Source organism: Phascolarctos cinereus, unplaced genomic scaffold (assembly GCF_003287225.1).
Source record: "Phascolarctos cinereus isolate Bilbo 61053 unplaced genomic scaffold, phaCin_HiC Scaffold_5;HRSCAF=322, whole genome shotgun sequence".
NCBI lineage: Eukaryota > Metazoa > Chordata > Mammalia > Diprotodontia > Phascolarctidae > Phascolarctos > Phascolarctos cinereus.
Genome location: NW_027555958.1, coordinates 156,379,127 through 156,403,709, shown reverse-complemented (window position 1 = coordinate 156,403,709; position 24,583 = coordinate 156,379,127). Strand labels below are relative to the sequence as shown.

Below are 24,583 nucleotides of genomic sequence, written 5' to 3'. Positions count from 1 at the left end.
TAGAATTTCCTGTATGCTAATCAGAGTGATGGACTATCATGGCATCTAGAGCGTTAAACAGGGAAATTAGCATTAAGCTCCACACAAAGTCAAGCACTCTTATTAGGAAACAGATTCAGCATCGTAACAAAACAAACAGTGAAATCCCACCTGTGAAGAACTGAACATATCCTAAGAGTTGGAAGGAAAACTCTGGGTTTTCTGTGATAGAACAAGGAACTGAAAGTGGTCACCAACTGGACAAAAGCTTACTGTGTTATCATGCAAAATTATTAGAGAAGGTAGAGAAATAGAAACAGAGGCAGAGAGACAGAATATAATACAGTACCTTTGAAGTGGCAGGAAGGGAAATCGCTTTAGGGAGAAAATCCTTCACAGGACCTGAAACCTCTGTTATTTAACAATATATACACATCTAATAGTTCACAATGGCTACTGTGAGCAGTATATGCCTGAGAGAGGAATGTCAGAGCCCCTGAAGGTTTAAACAATACTAGTACAACTGATTACAAGAAAAAATTGAACCAACTGAATGTTCACGAAACTAGCAGTTTGCAAATCACACTGGACATGATCAAGAAATATCCGATAATTCATTTCAATTGTTCTTCACTTAATGAGAAGGTGGGATACATGGGACCCTTGAAAGTTGAGAATTCCAATCCAAGCTGTTCTTACTCTCTGAATCATCTCGGGAGCACCATTTAACCCAATTAGCTGCTCCTGTCCCACAATCCTAAGTTCTGCTTGTGTATATGTATGTACGTAGGTATATATGTATGTACATACGTAGGTACACAGATACACGTCAAGGTTAACATACAAATGTATGAATAAATGAAATATATCAATTGGATCAAAGGTAGGTGGTGCATAAAAATATTTGGCAAATTTTAAAATTCAGAAAAAATAAATCTGCAAGATTTAGTTGGACAATTATGAAATCAAGAACAGCGAGACATTTTCTCCTTAATCGTTCTATAAGAAACTTGACATATTTTAGGAATCTTCATTCCAGAGCACCCTCTGCTGGAAAAGAGACTAAAAAACACTTGATTTCTTTATTTCTGGCTCCTTAAACAAAATACAACTTTAAAATAAAAGATACTCAGTCATCCATAGATTCAGAAAGAAAAGTATTACCTCCACCAAGGCTTTTGATATTCTATATTAAACAATTATTCCCAATTATTATGACCTAGAAAGTTTTCTAGTACACCCCAGGAACTGCCATCTTGGCTCCATTCTCCTCAAGAAAAGAATGCATCTTTTTAGGAAGGTTGGACTGGCAGCTAGATGGCATCATGCAGAGAGTACTGGTTTTAGAGGCAGGAAGATCTGAGTTTGAATCCTGACTCAGACTGATTGTGTGACCTTGGGCAAGTCAGTTAACCTCTTGGTCTGTTTCTATATACGTAAAATGATGAGGCTGGACTCTTCAGCTTCTAAGGTGCCTTTTAGCTCTAAATCTACAAACCTGTCATATTGGTGCACAGAATGGATTATATAGGATGAAAAGACAGGAAGCAGGGTGGGCCTCGAGATGTTAGCCTAGAAAAGAAAACTTAGGGGAGATCTGACAGTGTCTTCAAGTATCTACCTGTAGAACTGGTTCTGTAGAGAGGCAGATTTAAGACTGATGTAAGGAAAAACTTGTTAATAATAATGAGAACTATCCAAAAGCACAATGGGCTAGCTCTAGAGGCAGAGTAATTATCCTCACAGGTCGTCAAGCAAACTCTGGACAATAACACATTGGATATGTTGTAAAGAGTCTGTGTATGAATGAAAGCTTGCTCCCAGATTTTTAATCTGGATGACTGAGAAACAATAGTGGTGTCAAGCAAAGAAATGGAAATGAAGGCTGGCATAGGAGAAAAGATGAAGAATTTACCCTTGGTTTGAGAGGCAACAGGGTACCATTGTGGTTCCCTGGAGGAAAGGACTTTTGTTTTTTCCTATACAGTGGGGAAAGCCATCTACCAGGGTGAACTTCCTTTCCCTTTCCCCTCTCCTTTTCCTATTCCCTTGACTCTCTGGACACCTAAGTGCAACATAACAGTTCACACTGTTTAGATGACCAGGAAGTCTTCTATTCCTAGTATGCTGTAAGACCATCAGGCCTTACATTCACTCCCACTGCATCCTAACGTCCACTTAGCCTTATCATCTGTCCTGCTGCTGTACCTTCCAGACTCCCAGGCATGCTGGTTGGGTTGCTGATACAACCTAAGAATTCCTGGGCCTTGCCATTCACTTAGTAGTTGAATGTATTGTCTTTCCCAGTTAAGAGTGATAGTTCCCTGAGAACACAGGCAATCTAAATTTTTTATGAGTATTATTAGAGTTTGGTACATAGTAAGTGCTTAATAAATGCTTTTTCATTCATCCATCCACAGTGCTGGCCCATAGGAGGAGTTTAATAAATGCACACTGATTGATAGTAGGGTTGTGACTATTCTAATGAACATCCTGAACATTCTGAATATGTAGCATTTGACATGAAGATGGTACATACAAGTAGACATATTCTGAAGACAAAAAGGGATTCTAAGGGTCCAGGTCTAATGAGAATTGCAACTCATCAGCATAGAAGCTAAAGCCTAGGCTATGTGGTAAATTTCAATGAGGGAAAATGCAAAAGGAGAATAAAGAATCTGAGAACTAAGCCTTTGGAGAGGCAGCATAATTCAGTGAAATATTAGGAGGGAAGGAGAATGACAAGAAGACCTGGATAGTCGTTCAAGCTGGAAGACTTTGGGTACTGCAGAACTACAAAAAGAGAGGGCTGACAAGCATGCTAAATGCTTGCATGCTTCTTTGTGACACTGTATTTTGTTATCTATTTGTACCTGTAACTTAAGGGACCAGATCTGACTTCACTGGAATAAGATCGTGAGATTCTTGAGGACAGGGACCATCTTTTACCTCTTTTTTGTTTCCCCAGTGCTTAGCACAATGCCTGGTACACAGCAAGTGCTTAATAAATGTGTAATGAGAGGCAGCTAGGTGGCGCAGTGGATAAAGCACCAGCCCTGAAGTCAGGAGGACATGAGTTCAAATCCGACCTCAGACCAAACACCTGACACTTAGTAGCTGTGTGACCCTGGGTAAGTCACTTAACCTCAATTATGTTGAAAGAAAGAATCAAAGTCAAAAGAATGAAAATAGATGAAAATGTGAAATATCCTATCAGAAAAACAACTGACTTGGAAAGCAGATCAACGAGAGGCAATTTAAGAATGATTGTACTACTAGAAAGCCGTGATCAAAAAAAAAACAGACATTTTTTTTTAAAAATGTGTAATGACTGACAATAAGGCACTCCCAAATAAAGAAACTCCCTCCACCAGTGCAGATAGGTACCTTCTCTGCAACTCACTATCTTAGAAAGTCATTCAGACTACTGAGGTTAAATGACCTGTCCTAGGTTACAAAGGCCTTCTATTTCAAAAGCAGAACTTCAGCTCAAGTTTTCTTGCCAAGTCATTTTAAAACCATTTGCACTCCAGTCCTGTTCAGACTCTGCCCCTGAGCTCTGAAGGGTAAGCTCTCACCTTTTCTTTCCACTGGAATGACACCACTTCTGGCCATTTCCACTCAACCCCAATTTCCAACTCTGGCTCCCATTTATGTACTGTCTTCCTCTTTTAGAATTTAAGTTCCTTGAGGGCAAGGACCATCTTGCTTAAATTTATGTATATCCCCAGCACTTTTCACAGTGCCTTATATGTACAAAGTACTTAAATGCTTTTCTATTCATTCATTATAAGGCAGGCTCTCTATCAAATATGCCACACTGCCATTCATCTCTAAGTTACTGCTATAAAACAGAACCTATATTTTTAAAGTTTCATAAAATATTAAAGCCTGTAGTTATAATTTGCAAATGATTTGGTTTTTTTTTGATCAATCGGTAAGAAACACTAACTATATGCAAAACATAGAAATATCAGTTCAAACCTGTGCTTTTTGTTAGTTTTCCTCTTACTTTTCCCCTCCCCATACCCTGGAACTCCTTGGGCCTCTCTGCCTTTACTTTTCACTAGTAGCTCTTCCCCGATGTCAAAGGATGGACAAGGGAAGGCAGACACCCTCTTATTCCCCATCACTCCTTCCCTTCGACCCTACTCCATCCCAGTCAACACCTGCCATCTGCTCAAGTTCTAACTACATCAGAAGATCCTCTCCTCCACTGTCAGTTCAGCAAACAAAGGGTACAGCAGGACCTTGGTCAGTGTGATCATACAGAAAGGACTATCCTCTAATATCTGGCTCATCAAGTTAAACAGCTGGATCATGCTCCAGGGAGTTATGCAGCACATAACTCTTCCTATCCACGTAAAGATAAATAAGGCAAGTTTCCTGCTCTCAAGAAACTAAAAACTGAATGAAGAAAAAGACAACTACACAAATTAATATAGAATGAGAAAAATGCACATGAGAGGTATAAAGTGCCAGCAGAGTTAGCAAAAGGAAACCTGAGACTTTCAATAGAGTATCAAGAAAGACTTCAGAGAGAAGGCAGCAGTTTAACTGGGCCCTGAAGGACAATAGCATTTTAAAAGGAAGTATATGTTGAATGAGGGCATTTTAGGTGTAAGGAACAATGTAAGCAATAAAACAAAGGTGGAAGAGTAGTCTTCAGAAAACTACAAGTACTTGAATTTGGCTGAAATATAGGGTACATAAAGGGGAGAAATAAAAAGCTGGAAAGGTGGAATCATAGATTTCAGGCTGAAAAGGGAACTTCAAGGACATCTAGTCAAAGGATCTCATAGGATCATAGGTCTAGAGCTTAAAGAGATCCCTGAACACCTATTTCAACCACTTGTATTTCACAGATGAGGAACCTAACCCCAAAGATGTGTAAGTGACTTATCAACCAACAAGCATTTGTTAAGTGCCTATGTAGTAGGCACTGCTTTGCAAGTGCTCTGCAAAACTTATACTATAGGCTGATGTAAGTCCATATCTGACCATATCTGACTAGGAAGTAAAGAACTGCATAAATATAAGTGGCAGGCAAAAAGAGAAAGACATACCTATACACAGATTTCGTACAGGCTGAGAGATCTAACAAATTACCTTTCTTGGGTCCAATGGCTACATTTATAGAGTCATAGAATTTGTAGCTTAGTCCAATATCCTTATTTTATAAATGTGGAAATTGAGATCCAGAGAGGTGACATGACAAATAATATGTAGCAGAACTGGAATTCAACCTCAGGTTCTCTGACTCTTAAATTCAGTGCCCATTCCTCTACATCAAGAAAACGTGAGATGCTGCCAAACAACAACAAAAAACCTAAATTCATTAATCCAGTTAGAGTTTTCTAAACCAAATGTTAGCTTAGAAAAAAGAACCATCATGAGTGTTTTGGAAATGAAAACAACTGTAACCACTTGATTTATTTGTGTGGCTAAAAATTCAGCACACTCCAGGGAATAGGTAAAAGGGCCACTGCTTCTCCCTGAAGTGTAGGTCACCCCAAAATACATGATGCTGACTAGTACATGCCAGCAAGGGATGCTTCTGGTCTGCCTTCAGGTCTGATTCCTGAGCTTCTGGGACTGCCATACTTTGATGAACATGAAAGGACTCCCAGTTAAAGTTGTGGTTAGTTATACCCTGCTGTAAACGTTCTGTGGTTAACAGATTTATAACTACTTCACCCATTCATTTCAGGTTAGGAACACTCGGAAATGCAGAGCAGGAATAGGCCACACCCAGCAGAAGCCCATATGGCCCTGATATAAATCTACTGCATCATTCAGGGCACTAATCCTATATGCCTCTTTTAATGATACTGACTTTACAAGTCTTATAAAACTGTGTGTTTCAGCTAATGTGCTCCTGCCACTATCTGATTTATGATGGTGTGTGTGGTCCAGTAAATATGCCCTTTGGTTTATTCATGTCCTGATGCATTCTGAATTATTGTCTGTCTATTTGTGTGTTCTTTCTCTTCCCTCTTGCCCAGATCAAAACAGTTTCTAACATGTAAAAGTCAGTAATTTCTTCAAAGTGATTACAAAGAAGATCTAAATGTCCAAAAAGGGGCATGTCATACCACTAGCAAAGTTATTCGGGATTTTACTAGGATGGATAACTTTTCAACCCAGCTTGCTGCTTTGTTTCAGTTAAGCTGATAATATCTTCCCTTATGGCTAGGGGCTCTTAACCATGGGTCCATGCAGTCGTTTTTCAAACACTTTGATAGCTGTATTTCAATTGATTTCCTTTGTAATCCTATGTATTTTATTATATATTTTAAAAACATTATTCTGAGAAGGGATCTACCGGCTTCACAGACTGACTTACTCAGAAAGTCCATGACACACAAAAAAAGTTAAGAACCTTTCCTTCAGATCTTTATGATAATTTGTACTAATAATCTGCCACTTGTTGTTAATATCATTATAGTGCCGCTATAATAGGCTATCAGAGCTTAAAACTGAACAACCTATGTAACAGATTAAATTGGTACCATGGACAGAGAGCTGACCAGAGTTGAGAACACTTGGATTCTAGTACCACCTCTGAAACATAGTGTCTGTGCAACCCTTGCCAAGCATCTTCACCTCTCAGTGCTTTAGGGAACTCTTTAAGAATAAAAGTTGCAGAAAAGGTGATGCCCCTCAGTGGTAAAGGTGGTTTTCTCTATCAATGAAACCACAGGTTCAGTCCCTATCCCTATAGTACCACTATATTTTCCCTTCAACAGGTGATTAAGAATATGCCACATTTGATTTTGTCACCTCAAAAAAATTCTTCATAGAAATAATATAACCTGCAACTTAATAGTATGTAGGAAGTAGAACTTGACTGCAAAAGTCTGATTTTTAGGTAATTTTCCAGAATCATTCACAAAAGTCAATGTGCATCTGATTTTGGAATGCTTCCTGAAATACCTTACATCACTTCTGTCTTTGCTTTTAGCAGCAGCAGATTTGCCTTTCCAGCTGAAAACACTCCTCTTCTACCACAGTACCAAATATCCCTTGTATGAACATGCAGAACACTGCATAGTCTGAGGTATTACTGCACTCTCCGTAGAAAATAAAAGATTTCAAATGTTTCCTCTACTTTTGGGGGACAAAGTGCAGGATAGCTGAAGAGCACTCTATTTAGCTTCAGGGGACCTATGTTTAAATGGTAGTTCTGTCACTTATTACCTATGTTCCCTCTCTGGGCCTCACTTTCTTCACCTATAAAATGACTTAGATAATCTTAAAGATCCCTTTGAATTCTAAAATCCTAGCATCCTAAGGGGAGAAAAATTTCTCTCAATTTATATTTTACAAAAATAAGATATATAATTTATTTTATTCACTAGGAAAAAATATACCCAAAACAACAAAATCACTGCTTATTACCCAGAACAAAACTGAGACTCACGAGTATAATTTGTACTGTAAGGATTTCCTTGGATTCTTTCCACAGACCGTGAGTGAAATGCAAGTTAAGAAATGAGTTCAATATCAATGACACAGCCTGAGGAGTCGAATTCCATCAGATGCCTGATACTGTCATCATGATCACTGAGGATGGTTTGTAATACTTATTGCATCAAAGTGACAGTAAGCAAAATCCACTTTAATTAGTGGTATTTGGAAATGAAAGATCATATGAAAAGAAGAAAGGGAGGCAGTGAGGAAGGAAGACAGCCGGGAAGTGGTATAAAGGTCTGGTTCTCAGTAAGATGAGACTAAAGTTTACCTATTGAAGCTAGGTGACCCAGAAGCAGAGAGGATTAAAGTTAGCATGCAGCATCAGAAATAAGTTCATATAAAGAATCTGCGAGATGTGTCCTGTGGTTGGAATCTGGTGAAAATGAATGCTCCAAAGGGTTAAACAATACCTCAGCTCCACCCATCCACTTTGGCTCATCAGGAAATTCAGCACACAAAACATCTTCCGCTTGATCAGTCCCCAAAACATGGTAGAATAGCTTCTGGTGAAGATTTGTGGATGTCTCAGTGCCTGAAAGAATTAAGTAATTCAGTTTCAAGCCATCATCTATGATCTATTCTATTCATTCCAGATAATGCCCTACATTTAGAAAGCTGAGTAATGTGTCTACCACTATTTTCTGCCCATAGATAGGAGTTAGCCCAGACATTATTTATACTTAATTGCTGAGTGTTATGAAATAGCATTTAGCCTAATACTTTTTATTCTACAAAAATAGCAACCCTACCTGTTAAATGAAAATAAAATTGATGTAATATCCTCACATAACCAACTTGTGGTTTATGTGTTCCATTCCGGACATTTGTAATAAGACCACTTACAGCACTGCCTTTGGTATTTCAAAGAACCCTGCCATCTAACAGCATGAAAATGCATTTGAAGTACTTTTGATAAATAGTACAGCCTAATCAGGAGTAGAAAAGGACACCAGCATTCTCAAGCTCAATCATCACTAACCATCATTATTACTGTAATGGAAGATTAAGAGTAAATAATAACTGCTATTCTTTTCACAATTACAAAATCATTCTGTGCAACAGACCATATGCCAACTACACACATTTGATATAGCTAGTAATTTCTAAATTTCCAACATCTCTTGAGCACTTTGCACCCCTAATATGGGTAACTGTTGCATAGCAACCAACCATCTTACAAGCAACATGCTTGTCCTGCTGCCCAATGAGCTCTCTTTTACTTCAAAGACAGCCTTTAGACAAAGATGTTGCAAGAATCCAACCCAGAGAAAGTAAAAGCTGAAAGCAAAGGAAAAACACTTGTGATACTCATGGTCAACATAGCTGGAAAAACCAGTGATTTCTGAAACATGACAAGGGTACAACTTTCACTGCGACAGTTCCTCCTCTCAAGAGGTAATAAGCAAGCCATGATCCTTCCTCATTGCAGAAAGAAGAAAAGGAAGAGTAGGTTAAGTCTACTTGAGATGATGACATTTCATATTATCTTCCTAACATATTATAGGTATGCTGATGTTCAAAGAAGAGCAGGTAAAGACATGCTGTAAGGAACCTCTATAACATACTTGCCTCCAGCAGTGCCACTACCAAAATCAACACTAAACAATGCAGAATTTTGTATCAAAACTCTCCTGGGCAGTATAACTGGTGCTCTGGGAAATGCTACCCTAGACTGAAGCTTGGAAGATACTTGGGTATTTTTGTCATCAACTGCTCCAAAAAAAGCCTCCTTTTGTGATGTGAATCATTACCACCATGATCTTACCATCACTTTTTCCATCCTGTTTAGGATAGCAGTTGTAGAACATCCCCTTTCCATCATGGGTCCAAGCCATGCAACTGAACTTGACTCTTTCTAGAACATCTGGAAGATCCTTGGGTCCATCAACTTTCATAAATTTGATAGTTACCCAGTCCGAACCACTGGAACTTAGCCCATAGGCAAAATATTCACCATCTTCACTGAACGCATAGCCTGTGGGATTATGAGGAAAAAAGTCAGCAGAAGAACACAATATTGTTAGCATTTTTCAACATTCCCTTTGCCCTCTGAACCAAAACATTTTCCTATTACTGGTATCTTTACATTGATCTCAGATATAAAATACATATTTAAAGTAAAATATTTCTAAGATTTTTTTTAGTATCTTTTATTTATACTGTAAAGGGAATAAGATAACAGCTGTGGAATTAATGAGTGAATTGTAATGCATATCAAACAAAAGAAACTATTTGTAGCTACTGGGTAATTTGGAGAATGGATTGCAAACTGACTGAGATCTTTCTTCACAACATGATTTCCCTGAGCATTCAAACATTATAAAAGTCCAGGTTTAAATCAAAAACAAACATTTAAATGGTGTTCATTCCAAATGGAAAAAAGAAAAGAAAAACATCATTGTTTGCTGGTTGATGGTACTATGGCTAGTTTTTTAAGATCATGGGAAGATAGAAAAAGCCAATCAATGAAAAAGTGTGTGCGTATGTCTGTTTAAATGCTCCTTGAGGGCATTTTCATTTTTATCTTAGCATATACGGTGTCTTGCACAAGTAGGTGGTTAACATCTATTGAACTGAATTGTAACTTTTTCTTTCAGTTTTCATTTAATTTTAATGGTTAATAACTTGAAGTATATATTTATGTTAATATATAATTATAATGATATATAACATAGTATATAGGGGAAAGCTACCACAAAAAAATTTATGGTTTCAGACATTTTGTATATTTTTACATTGACTTTCTGGTCATGAGAAGCTGACTTAGTTGGAAAGGAAAATTTCACCTTCTAAATGATCTCTGCTATACACTGTTGGTAGGAACACGGGCATATCAGTAGACACTCCTTTTTTTTTTGTTACAATCGAGCAACATAAGCTTTGTTATTTCTAATTTAACATTCCATTCCATCTCCTGATTTCATGCCTTTCCTTTTTTTTTTAAATTTTAAATTATTTTATTTTGAATTATCAACAATCACTTCCATAAGCTTTTGAGTTTTAAATTTTTCTCCCCTCCCTCCCCACCTCTCTCCCCAAGACGGTGTACAATCTAATATAGGCTATACATATACATTCCTATTAAACATATTTTCACATTAGTGATGATGTTGTAGGTAAGAATTAGAACCAATAAGAGGAACCACCAGAAAGAAGAAACAAAACACAAGAGAAGAAAAAAATAGCAAATAGTATGCTTCAACCTGCATTCAAACTCCATAGTTCTTTCTTTGGATGTAGACAGCATTTTCCATCACGAGACCTTTGGAGAGGTCTTAGATCTTTGTATTGCTAAGAAAGGTTAAGTCTATCAATACTAGCCATCGCACAATATAGCTGCTATTGTGTACAATGTTCTCCTGGTTCTGCTCATTTCACTCAGCATCAGTCCATATAAGTCCTTCCAGGTTTTTCTGAAGTCTGCCTGTTCATCATTTTTTATAGCACAATAGTATTCCATTACATTCATATGCCACTTGTTCAGCCATTCCCCAATTGATGGGCATCCTCTCAATTTCCAATTCTTTGCCACCACAAAAAAGAGCTGCTACAAATATTTTTGTACATGTAGGTCCTTTTCCCATTTGTTTGATCTCTTTGGGATACAGCCCTAGAAGTAAGTGCTACTGCTGGGTCAAAGGGTATGCACATTTTTGTAGCCCTTTGGGCATAGTTCCAAATTGTTCTCCAAAATGGCTGGATAGTTTCACAACTCCATGAACAATGCATTAGTGTTCCAATTTTCCCACATCTTCTCCAACATTTATCATTTTCCTGTTTTGTCATGTTGGCCAATATGATAGGTATGATGTACCTCAGAGTTGCTTTGATTTGCATTTCTCTAATCAATAGTGATTTAGAGCATTTTTTCATATGACTATAGATGGCTTTAATTTCTTCATCTGAGAACTGCCTGTTCATATCCTTTGACCATTTATCAACTGGGGAAAGACTTGTATTCTTATAAATTTGACTTAATTCTCTACATATTTTAGAAATGAGGCCCTTAAGACTGGTGTAAAAGTTCTTTCCCAATTTTCTACATTCCTTCTAATCTTAGTTGCATTGGCTTTGTTTGTGTAAAACCTTTTCAATTTAATGTAATCAAAGTTATCCATTTTGCTTTTCATAATGTTCTCTATCTCCTGTTTGGTCATGAATTCTTCTGCTCCCTATAAATCTAATAGGTAAACTATTCCTTGCTCTCCCAGTTTGCTTACAATATCTATCTATTTATACCTAAATCATGAACCCATTTTGATTTTATTTTGGTATATGGTATGAGATTTTGATCTATGCCTAGTTCCTGCCATACTCTTTTCCAGTTTTCCCAGCAGTTTTTGTCAAAGAGTGAGTTCTTATCCCAGAAGCTGGGGTCTTTGGGTTTATCAAATAATTGATTACTGAGTTACTTAGGGTGCAGAGCCAAGATGGCGGAGTGAAAGCAGTGACGTGCTTGAGCTCTCCCCCAAGCCCCTTCAAATACCTATAAAAAATGGCTCTAAACAAATTCTAAAGCAGCAGAATCCACAAAAAGACAGAGTGAAACAAACTTCCAGCCCAAGACAACCTGGATGGTTGACCAGGAAGGTATATCACACCAGAAGTGATGAGAAGCACAGTTCAGCTTGAGCACACAGGCCGCAGCGAGCCTGGAGCAGGCCTCAGAGGACTGAATCACGAGCACCTGTGGCAGTTTCCAGACCTCTCAACCCACGAACACCAAAGACAACTTAGAAGGTCAGTGGGAAAAATGTTTCTACAGTGAGAGAGAAGCTAGGTCTCAGCCCCAGTTTCCGAGCACTGCCCTGGGGCAGCGGCTGCTTTCTAAGCTTCTGGCCCACAGACTGAGGGGGATTCTGGTGGCTGATCAGAGGGGGATTGCAGGGATCTCTTTGCCAGTGCTAAGGCAGGAATCTCTTGCTTTGTTCATACTTGGATCTGGGTCATAGTTCTGAGGGATGGTCCTAGGGCAAGGAAGAGGGCTGGCATCATGAGCTTGTAGTGGTGGTACAGAGAAAATCCTCCCCACAGTTCCAAGACAGAAAAGAGTACTTGTGGTCACTCATAGACCACAGCACAGGCCAGGAAAGGAGTAAAAACCTTGCCCCTTATCATACCACCTTGGAAGAACTGAAAATTTACAGGTCCCTAGAAGTATCTCTGAAAACAGCTGTACAAACCCCTGAAGCTTGGGACAGTACATTCTCCACATTGGAAGCAGACCTCTACCTTAATAAAGAGTTTATAACTCAAGTAATTGGCTGGAATCATAAGCAAACCTCGCAAGAAGTGTCAGACCACAGAATCTTTTTTTGGTAACAAAGAAGATCAAAATATACAAACAGAAGAAGACAACAAAGCCAAAGCTCCTACATCCAAAGCCTCCAAGAAAAATATGAATCAGTCCCAGGCCTTGGAAGAGCTCAAAAAGGATTTTGAGAAGCAAGTAAGAGAAGTAGAGGAAAAACTGGGAAGAGAAATGAGAGTGATGCAAGAAAATCATGAAAAACAAGTCAACAGCTTGCTAAAGGAGACCCAAAAAAATACTGAAGAAAATAACACCTTAAAAAATAGCCTAACCCAAATGGCAAAAGAGGTCCAAAAAGCCAATGAGGAGAAGAATGCCCTAAAAAGCAAAATTGGCCAAATGGAAAAGGAAGTCCAAAAGATTACTGAAGAAAATACTTCCTTAAAAATTAGAATAGAGCAATTGGAAGCTAGTGACTTTATGAGAAATCAAGACACTGTAAAACAAATCCAAAAGAATGAAAAATAGAAAACAATGTGAAAAACAACTGACCTGGAAAATAGATCCAGGAGAGAGAATTTAAAAATTATTGGACTATCTGAAAGCCATGATCAAAAAAAGAGCCTAGACATCATCTTTCAAGAAATTATCAAGGAAAACTGCCCTGATATATTAGAACCAGAGGGCAAAATAGAAATTGAAAGAATCCACAGATCTCCTCCTGAAAGAGATCCCCAAAGGAAAACTCCTAGGAATATTGTAGCCAAATTCCAGAGTTCCCAGGTCAAGGAGAAAATATTACAAGCTGCCAGAAAGAAACAATTCAAGTATTGTGGAAACACAATCAGGATAACACAAGATTTAGCAGCTTCTACATTAAAGCACCACAGGGCATGGAATATAATATTTGGAGGGCAAAGGAGATAGGATTACAACCAAGAATCACCTACCCAGCAAAACTGAGTATAATCCTTCAGGGGAAAAAATGGTCATTCAGTGAAATAGAGGACTTTCAAGCATTCTTGATGAAAAGACCAGAGCTGAATAGAAAATTTGACTTTCAAATACAAGACTCAAGTGGAACATGAAGAGGTAAACAGGAAAGAGAAATCATAAGAGACTTATTAAGGTTGAACTGTTTACATTCCTGCATGGAAAGATGATTTATAACTCATGAGACCTTTGTCAGTATTAGGGTAGTTGGAGGAAAAAATTATATGTATATAGATAATATAGATAGATAGATAGATAGATAGATAGATAGATAGATAGATAGATAGATAGATATAGGGCACAGGGTGAGTTGAAGATGAAGGGTATATCTGGAGAATAAAATTAAGGGTGAGAGAGGATTATACTGGAGAAGAGAAGAAAGGGAGAGGTATAAAGGTAAATTATCTCACAAAAAACAAAAAAGAAAAGGCTTTTACAGTGGAGGGGAAACAGGGGAAGGTGAGAGGGAATGAGTGAATCTTATTCTCATAGGATTTGGCTTAAGGAGGGAATAACATACACATTCAATTGGGTATGGAAATCTGTCTTACCCTACAGGAAAATAGGAGGAGAAGGGGACAAGAGAGCAGGGGATGATAGAGAGGAGGGCAGATTGGGAAAGGGGTAATCAGAAGCAAATACTTCTGAGGAGGGACAGGGTCAAAAGAAAGAATAGAATAAATGGGGGGGATAGGATTAAGGGAAATATAGTTCATTTTTCACAACAGGACTACTATGGAAGTGTTTTGCATAACTGCACATGTTTAAGCTATATTGAGTTGCTTGCCTTTTCAATGAGGGTGGGTGCGGACGGAAGGGAGAAAATTTGGAACCCAAAATTTTAAAAACACATGTTTAAAAAAATGTTTTCACATACAACTGGGAAATAAGAAATATAGGAAATGGGGTACAGAAATCTATCCTGCCCTACTGGAAAGTAGAAGAGGAAGGGGATAAGAGAAGGGGGGAGATAGAAGGAGGGCAGACTAGGGGAAAGGATATTTAGAATGCATGCCATCTTGAGGTGGGGGGAAGGGCGAGATGGGGTGAAAATTTGGAACTCAAAATCTTGTGGAAGTAAATGTTGAAAACTAAAAATAAATAAATTTTAAAAAAAGAAAAAAGTGATTACTATAGTCATTGACTACTGTGTCTTGCATATTTAACCTATTCCAATCAGTACACCTTTCTAAGCCCCAGTGTCTTCATCTATAAAATGAGTGGGATAGACTAGATCATCAAAGTCTAAGCTTCTCAGTAGTGATCAGAAATTAACATAAAGCTCAAAATTCTTATGTATGCAGGCCACACAAATTTGCATTTTAGCTTTTTAATGAAAGAGAACATATTGTCAAAAATTTTAAAAAAAAGCAAAGTGGGCCCAAACAATATAGTTTGGCCACAGCAAGAAATTTCAAGCTGTTAGACCTTACTAGTCTAATTCATTGAATGCTAAATATTTTGGTTGTTTTGTTTTTAAATCAATAATTACCTCAAATAAGGTATGGCAAGCAGCAAGCACTAGGCATTATGTTAGACGCCTAGGAAATCAGATGATTTCTAAGGTCCCTTAGAGCTCTAACATTCTATGATGCTATCATCATTCAATAATTATAAAGCTAAAAATGTTTTGATTGGAATAGCAACACATTATCTGCTGAACCTTAATCTTAAATGCAACGGAATTTCTTTATATTTTTCCCTTTGAGGTTATCACCAATACGTTTTGTTTGTGCTTAGCTATCTCTGTGCTAGTCCTTGAGAGCAGGGACTGTTTTGTGGCCTTTCATTACATCGTCAAATGCCAAATTAAATGAGGTAACTGTGTATTAAAACTCCAGACACATATTGAAGCTGAGATTTCACTTTCAACACTGCTTAGTGATGGTCAACTACATATCTGGCACATATTAAATGAACAGTGATTCAGAAAAAGGTGTTATTGGAGAAAATACTTCAAAGCAGTAATTCATTTGCAGGCAAAAAAGGATTTCTCAAAATATCTGATGAAACAAGGGCCTATGACACCTTTCCAATTTTTCAAGAATTCCTCTAGTGGGCCAAATCTCAAATTCTGGAAGGCTGAATCTATGCCAGCTGCTCTTCCAAAAAGCAAAAGAGGCTACAAGGAATAAGCTGAATCAACTTTTTTTCACTGACAAGTATGCTAGAATTCTACCCCAAATTAAAATTTCCCACCTTCTATTGGACAACCCTTAAGAGTATGTGAGGGTGACCAGAAATACCTATTCTTTCACGTAGCAGTACTCATCAGTCTATCATGGGTCAAGCCTGGAGCAATATGTCTTCTCCATCAGCTGGTGAGAGAGGCCTCGTTAGAAATAATCAAGAAAAGCAGAATAGGTTAGTGGATAGAGCTGCCTGAAAGTCCTTTAACTTCTCAGTGCTTCAGGAAACTCTAAAACTATAATTTTGCAAAAGAGCTGCTTACATACATTGAGAGAGCATTGCATCATAGGGAATTCCTTACATTAAAAAAATCACAGGTGTGGCCCAAAAGAAAAAACAACTATCAAAGCCTATTTATTAATTTTACTTTAAAAATCTGTACCCTCATAATACGAAAAATGTTCTCAATCACTATCGATTAGAAAAATGCAAATCAAAACAACTCTGAGGTTCCACCTCACACCTTTCAGATTAGCTAATATGACAGAATAGAAAAATGATAGATGTTGGAGAAGACGTAGGAAAACTGGAACACTAATGCATTTTTTTGGTGGAGTTATGAACTGATCCAATCATTTTGGTGAACAATTTGGAACTATGCCAAAAGGGCTATAAAACTGTGCATACCCTTTTTTCCAGCAATACCACTATAAGTTCTGTATCCCGAAGGGATCACAAAAAAGGGAAAAGGACCCACATGTACAAAAATATTTATAGCAGCTCTTTTTGTGGTGGCAAAGAACTGGAAATTGAGGTGACGACCATCAACTGGGCAATGGCTGAACAAGTTGTGCTATATGAATGTAATGGAATACTATTGTGCTATAAGAAATGATGAACAGGTGGATTTCAGAAAAACCTGGACTTACATGAAATGATGCTGAGTGAAGGGAGCAGAACCAGGAGAACATTATACCACAGCAACAGCAACATTGTGTGACGACTAACTATGACAGACTTAGCTATTCTCAGCAATACAATGATCAAAGACAACTCCAAATGACTTGTGATAGAAAATGCTAACCAGGGGCAGCTAGGTGGTGAAGTGGATAGAGCACCGGCCCTGGATTCAGGAGGACTTGAGTTCAAATCCGGCCTCAGACACATAACACTTACCTGGGCAAGTCACTTAACCCCATTGCCTAGCAAAAAAAAAAAAAAAAAAAAGAAAATGCTAACCATATCCAGAGAAAGAACCATAGAGTCTGAATGCAGATCGAAGCATACTATTTTCACTTTTTTTCTTATTTTTTTTTCCTTTCTCATGGTTTTTTCCTTTTGTTTGGATTCTTCTTTCATAACATGACTAATGTGGAAATATGTTTAGAATGACTGGACATGTATAACCTATATCAGATTGCTTGCTGTCTTGGAGAGTGGGGAATGGAGAGAGGTAGAAAAAATTCAGAATTCAAAATTATACAAAAATGACTGTCAAAAACTATCTTTATATGTAATTGGAAAAAAAAAAGAAAATCCTATTAAAAGGAAAAAAATTTGCAGCCTCAGGTAGGACAGCAAGGTATCCCACTGTCAGAGGAATAGTCTTTTGGCAATTTAAATTACATCAGCAAAACGCAAATGTGGTAAATCTGGTCACCCTATCATTCTTGAGATGAGTTAGGTCACTGCAAACAGAGCAGAAAAAATTTCTTTCAAAGGCTACTACTCTTTTTCCTACATTTTCAAGCCAAAAAATATGACTGTTCAACTAACAGTCCATCCTCCTAAGTGTGGGACATTTCTTTCATATTTCATATTTCTTTCAAATTTCATATGAAATTTTCCCTCCCTATACTTAATGGCCTGCCTCTAGGTTTTTTCCCATGTCACAAGAATGAAAGCCACAGAGCTAAACAGGCCTAAGTATCTGTAAGAAATAAAAACAATTCTACATATTATAAAAATCATTAGGTAGCCATGGCCCAAAACTTTGGGTCACTTAGACTCAAGTGAGGTATAGCCCTTCTCTCTGGATCCCCAACATCCCTATTTCCCTATACCAAGGCATTAAATGCCGTTTGAACAGCTTCTCCTGTACAAAGGACTAACCTTAAAGCACCCTATCACTGAACTGCAACCAAAGTAGGGAGCCAGTTCTAAAAGGAGAAGGAAAGAGAATGTGTTTATTTTTTTCTATTTAAGACATACTTTTGGGGTAGCTAGGTGGCGCAGTGGATAAAGCTCCAGTCTTGGAGTCAGGAGGACCTAAGTTCAAATCTGGCCTCAGACACTTGACACTTACTAGCTGTGTGACCTTGGGCAAGTCACTTAACCCCAATTGCCTCAGCACCTCCCCCCCAAAAAAAGACATACCGTTCTTTAACTCCCTATGAAAAGTACGTAAATGATTTCCATTTCTACTTCAGTATAGAAAAACATGACTTGATATTGTATTTTGATTATATCATGTGAAATTTTATTTTCCCGATATGGAATGAACACACACACATACACACAGAACTGACTAATAATCCACATTCCCAATAACACAGAAGCCTGTATTAGCTTTTTAAAAAGCACTGGATATGGAGTCACAGGGACTGGGTCCCAAACTTGGCTCAGATACTTATGACCTAGGACCTCGTACAAGCCAATTAATCCCTCTAAGTCACAGTTTTCTCATCTGCGCAACTGAATAATATGATTTGTAAGAGTCCTTCCACCTCAGATCTAATTCTAAGCTATTATAAATTCAACGAGATGTTCTGTGAGGCTTGCTCACCTCGAAGAGCCACAGTGCCATCATCAGAAAGTTTGTTTGGATCAAGGAATACCCGGGCTTCATCATCTAAGGAATCCTGTACATATAATACTCGTTGGTTCTGCAGTCCTGTATTATAAAAATGAAAATACCTGAAAGACAGATAAGATCATCATGTAGTTAAGTTTTGTTAATATATCTATATCTAACACACATAAACAAAAAAACCCGCAGCAAAAACTAAATTTTACAAATCACACAGCTCAGGTAGAAATCTACAGTTGCTTACATAGCAGCTTCAATGCTGCTACAATGCCCTACTGCAAACATGTGACAGGTACTCAACATATGTGTAATGACTTATGTTAAAATGAATTGCTCTTTGTCTAACTCTCAGAATCTGGATGCAGACTCTTGTCACCTGGCAAATATTGTTCTAGTCAATTATTTTTCAGGGACAGTTTTATAACTGAAGAAGGATCTCATAGGCCAAAAAGATGTTACTCTCACACTTAAAATTTATAAATGCATGAATTTTTTGTAAAATTCTATTTTTGTAGAACCATCTTTCTATATCTTAGGAAAATAATTTTCAATAACAGAAATAAAATCCCACATACCTTTTTCCTTTCTTGAAGTGGCAGCTATACTTAGGATAGTCATATAATTCAGTCATTCTTTCTTTGTATAAACCTCTAACAGGGCACTGCTCAAGAAAGGGCACTGTAATCTTATTTTGGGCCTCCACAAAAGCCTGGATCAAAAAATAAAATTGGATACAAAACAAGTCAAATACAAAAGTTTCCAATAAGAAATTCCATCCATCAACACAATCAAAGCATTAACAAAAGCTACTTATCTTTTCCTTATAGAGAAACCTATACAAAGAGATGCACACAAACATAAAATAAAGATCAGGAGTAGAATTTATCAGGGAAAAAAAAGCAGGGGTAGTAATTATGATCTCAGACATAGCTAAAGCTAAAATAGATTTAATCAAAAGAGGAAAAATAGGGAAACTACACAATGTCAGCCATATTAATCAATATTGTTTTAGAACATGTGTACACACACACACACACACACACACACACACACACACACACATATATCTGCATTTAGTTGCAGTCTTCTTGGGGAAGGTGGGGAAGAAAGCAGAAAAAAGAATGAAGTAAAAAGTGCCCAGCAAAGAACAAAAGAAAACTAACAAGGAAGAAAAGAAAAGATGAACAGCTCTGAACACAATGTATAGTATTTATTACATAGGCTTTCTTGAAATGAAAATTTATTTATTTTGCTGTATAAAAAGATAATATTCTTTTTTTCCAGATTACAAATACATACACATGTGTTTATGTGTGCGTATATATTCACACACATATTATAGTACAGTAAATATCAAGAACAAAAAAGAAATTGTCATTTTTACCAGTTATTTACATTCACAGGCATCACTCCTGTGTAATGTACAGCATCAGACCACTCACTGGAAATTTAGCATTGGTCCATTGGATATTGATCACAGCTTGTCATTTTCTTGTCACTACAGTCAAAGTTTACAATAATAAGAAAAGTATACACTTCTTTGTTTTAACATTTCTGTTACATCTGATATACTCTGAAAAAGCAAATAAATCACTGACAAGGCTTTACCAAGTACTAAGCCTGGTGAAATTCATGCAGAATAATTTGAAGGCATGGGGAATCCTGTTATGGAATGAAATACTGAAAAAGGAAAATTATAACAAAAATCAGTGCCTTGATTTTAGTTGACCTATATATATTTTACCCTGGGTGAATCAGTATTTCTTTAATGTTAACTAACCCATCATGGGCCACTTCTAGTGCTTCTTAAAGCAATATGATAATGATATAATCTTAAATACACTGTTAACCATAACAACCATGTACTACAGGGGAAAAAAAATACAAAAAACTGGTAAGTGGCACAAACATTGGCTCTAAACATACCATAAAAAATGACCTGAGGATGGAGTGGCACTTTGTCTTACATATTCCTTTTATCTTCTTCTCAAACAAACAAAAACACCACTTTCTATTTGGAAAGATAAGAATTCTTAAGCACCATTTAAAAGTTCACAACAGTCACTCTTTAATACAAATAGCTCTCTGTCCAAATAATACATTAAATATTTTTTTCTAGTCTGCCTATATATTATGATTTGAAGGAACAGGAGATAAACATCCTTTCCCCAAATAAAGTAGCCACTATAGTTTCTTCCATCCTTGTAGTGTCCCTTCTTTAAGTCTTGGAGGCTTTCTATTATTCTTAAAGAGTTCTCCATCACCCCTTCCCTGCCAAAAAGAAATATCTCTGGTGAGGGACTATGTAAATGTAGAGTTGGGGAGTATCTTGTATGAAGAAAAACATTATCAGCTAACTGTTTAGTGGGGATCACTGGGCACCTTACTGAGAGTAAGGCCCTGAGGAATTATCAAAAGCTACACATTTAGCTTGAGCTTTTAGTCCCAAAAGCTAACTTCAACTACTTCAAAATTGTGTCTGAATTGTGTCCTGGGGTGGTTGATTTAACAAAAACAAAAAGGGGATTGAGGTGAGGAGAAAGAGGATAGCATTCCACTTCTAGAGACAGAAGCTGCAATCTATCTACTTATTGTCATATTTGACCAAGCAAACTCCAACCCATGGGTTCAAAACCCACCAATGAAACTACTCAACAGGCCTTTGTCCATTGTAAGAAAAGCCACATGGCTCAGTTTGCCTAATAAGATTTGTAAATATTGTATTGCATAGAAATTATGGATTAATCATGCACTGAACACACATTGTTAATTTATCTTAGGTGACAGATATACATAAAAATCATGCCAAGTTTCACACAGGTAAGACATTAAAATTTATTAAAACTGATACTGAAACATGTCCATTCTATTTGCTGCTAATTTTTGTAGTAGCAATTAATATTAACAGTGTTTTAAAACTTTAGTTTCATCAAAGACACAGATAAATTAGTAACATAGCCATCCTTTTTTTTTGTCAAAATGAAATGGAAATTTATTGCTGTATATTTTGAATCCTCTCATGTTCTGCTGTGCGTATGGCAATGCTGTTTTTCTTTTCTTATTTTGTATTTAAGTTTATAGTGTTTCTTTTTCCTTCCTTATTGTGTATTTAAGTTTTAGTATTTAAGTTTAAAATAAATTAATAAAAAGAAATTCTAATTATTACATTTTTGCTTCCAATGTTTTACCACCACCTTACTCCACACATCTCAGCTAAAATTTTAAGAATGACCATGCCCAGCCCAAATAGCTGCCCAAGAACAACGTTCAATCTCCTAATAATCTCAGATTCCTTTGTAATAAACAGCAGAAGAACCACCAATCCGAATTATTTTCTATGACTTCATAAAGCTGCACGAGGTGATCTACTGGTGTCACCTTTGAGACCTTGGGTTACTTCCTGACTACCTGGAGTAGAGTGCTTCCACAGAAAGCTCTGCACACAATGACACTTCAAATATAATGGATACTTCCTACCTGTGTACCCTTGCCTTCCCCAACTCTTCCCTGGACTTCTAATCTTATTCCTCTTCTCCTACCTGATCATTCCCTCCCTGTCCTCCTGCCCAGCTCCATCCTCTTAGGCAGCAGGACTACAACCTCATCAGCTCACTGAAATGTCAATAGCAGAGCAGTTACTGCAACAAGCATTGCCTTCCAGAAACTAAAGGTAAGTATGTAGGGAGAGTACTAACAACCAGGATGGCAGATGAGAAAATAGACAGAAAGTCTGTGGATATAATATAGCTATAAAATAAAGGTGAGTGTCTGCAAGGATACTGAAGTGATCTAAAAGAATTCATGCATCCCCCAAAATGGTCTGCTTAGTCTGCAGGAATAATTTATAGTCTGGCTGATTATGGTGAAAAAAGATAGGAGAATAAGAGCAGGGAAATGTTTTAAGAAGATAGGATGGGGGGGAATAAAGTTAAAAATTAAGGAACTGAGATTTATGGTCACACAACATTATCTACTTTTCCTTTCATGATTCTGAAAAAGAATTAATATTAAAGTGGGTAGCTTAAATTTCTAAAGCAGACTCCATGCTATAAATGTCAGCATTGAGGTATTTTAAAAGCACACTAAAAGGATTTTGTAAAAAATTCACTACTGAGCCAAATCATGCTTTATGCAACTAGCATCTTTTTAAAAAAGCTATTCACCTTCCAAAATTTAACTCCGAATATCTGAAGTTTCTCATACTCTGAATTAACCAAGTTTGGTTTTCTTCTCCTTTCCTCCCTACCACTCTTTGGTTTGGAATGTTTTGCTGATAGAAAAAATTACTAAAAACCATTGATCTGATCAGAAAGGCCCTATGAGGCATTCCCAAGTTTGATTTAAGCAAAATGTATGCCATTTGAGAGACTTCCTATAACTACAGAGCCAGGTACATCAATTTCTTCATGTGTAAAACAAATGAGAGGAACTAGATAATTACTAAGATTCCTTCCAGCTGTGTTCTATACCTGACAGCCCCTCAAAAGATAAACTAGTGGGGGTAAGTAAGTTGCGCAGTGGACAGAGCACCGGCCCTGAAGTCAGGAGGACCTGAGTTCAAATCTGACCTCTGACCAAACACTTGACATTTACTAACTGTGTGACCCTGGGCAAGTCACTTAACCCCAATTGCCTAAAAAAATTAATAAATTAGATCAAAAAGATAAAAAAGCCTTTCTTTGCTTTAAGGTGATGGACGAATGACCTTTGTTTTCACAAATAATATTGCGTTTACTCTCTCCAGAACAAGTCTTACATAACTGACTCACATTTGGCTCATGAGCATTAGAGTCTTTTCTGCTTGGCAGAATCATAGAACTATCAAATCTGAAAAGGAACCTCCAAGGCCATCTGGTACAACCCCTTCCAAAAGCATGAATCCCATTGACAACATTCCCAACAAGTGGTTTTCCAACCACTTTTTTTTTAAAACAACTTCAAGAACAGGGTAAAAATTAGTACCATCCAAAGGAGCAGATTTTATTTTTAGCCAGCTTTGATTGTTGGAAAGTTTGTCCCCATGCTGAGGCAAAATTTTCTCCCACATAACTTTAATTAAAGAATCATATTTGGAGTTGGAAAGGACCTTAAAGGTCATATAGCTTCCTCCATCCCCCCATCCCTCTTATTGTACAGATGAGAAAACCAAGGCCCAGAGATATTCAATCAACTGACCAAGGTCATACAAGTACTAGAGTAAAAAGTGTTTATTCCATTTTATGCCATGCTCTCTCATAGCATGGAGACTGGCAGTGGGGGCAGGTTATAATGTCCATTTTTGTTCACATGCATCCTGTCTTCAATTTCGTCATTCTTCCCTGTCTTCTCTTTTCAGAATGACTGGCCTAGTCTTAAAAAGAAAGGAAGAAAGAAAGAAGTAAAGAAAAGAAAAAGCCTCTCCCTTGCTCCCATAAGTAGAGGCATTACACTAGATTCCTTTCCTTGTCCTCTTGTCTCACTAAGCTATTTCCACTGGAAATCTTATCTACTCCTGAAGCTTCAACAATTCCCTCAAGAAGAATGATTCCCAATATTCCTCTCTAGCCTTGACAAACCTCGTGAGATTCAAGCATTGTATTTCTAACTACATGATGAATAACTTTATTAGGCTATTCCACCAAAATCCAATTTATAGCTAAAAAACAGTGCTCATCTTCCCTGTAAACCAAACCAAAAGGAGGTCTCTATGACTTATTATCTGTAAATGGCACTGCTCATTTTTTCAGACTTAGGTTTGAAAATTTGAAATTATTTTTGAGGCTGAAAGAATCTTTGTTGAAATCACACACAAACAGAATTAAATCAATCAAAAAGTATTAACCACCTACTAAGTGCCAAGCATTAGGCGCTTGGGATTGAAGTATGAAGAATAAAACAATCCCTACTCTCAACTCAAGGAGTTGAGATTCTACTGGGAGAGACAGCAAGTACACATAAAAATGTAA

The 24,583-nt window shown here is 37.3% G+C and overlaps 1 protein-coding gene across 1 annotated transcript in view; it reads right to left on the bottom strand.

Moving 5' to 3' along the window:
* The window catches only part of PREP (prolyl endopeptidase), a 153,189-nt gene that overhangs the window by 107,046 nt on the left and 21,560 nt on the right, over window positions 1-24,583 (bottom strand). Inside the window, exons 3-6 of the mRNA XM_020976932.2 lie at window positions 19,214-19,347; window positions 18,615-18,745; window positions 9,221-9,430; window positions 7,866-7,987 (exon numbers count right to left, since the gene is read on the bottom strand). Of these exons, the coding sequence (XP_020832591.1) occupies window positions 7,866-7,987; window positions 9,221-9,430; window positions 18,615-18,745; window positions 19,214-19,347 (597 nt within the window). The remainder of the gene's footprint in view (window positions 1-7,865; window positions 7,988-9,220; window positions 9,431-18,614; window positions 18,746-19,213; window positions 19,348-24,583) is intronic.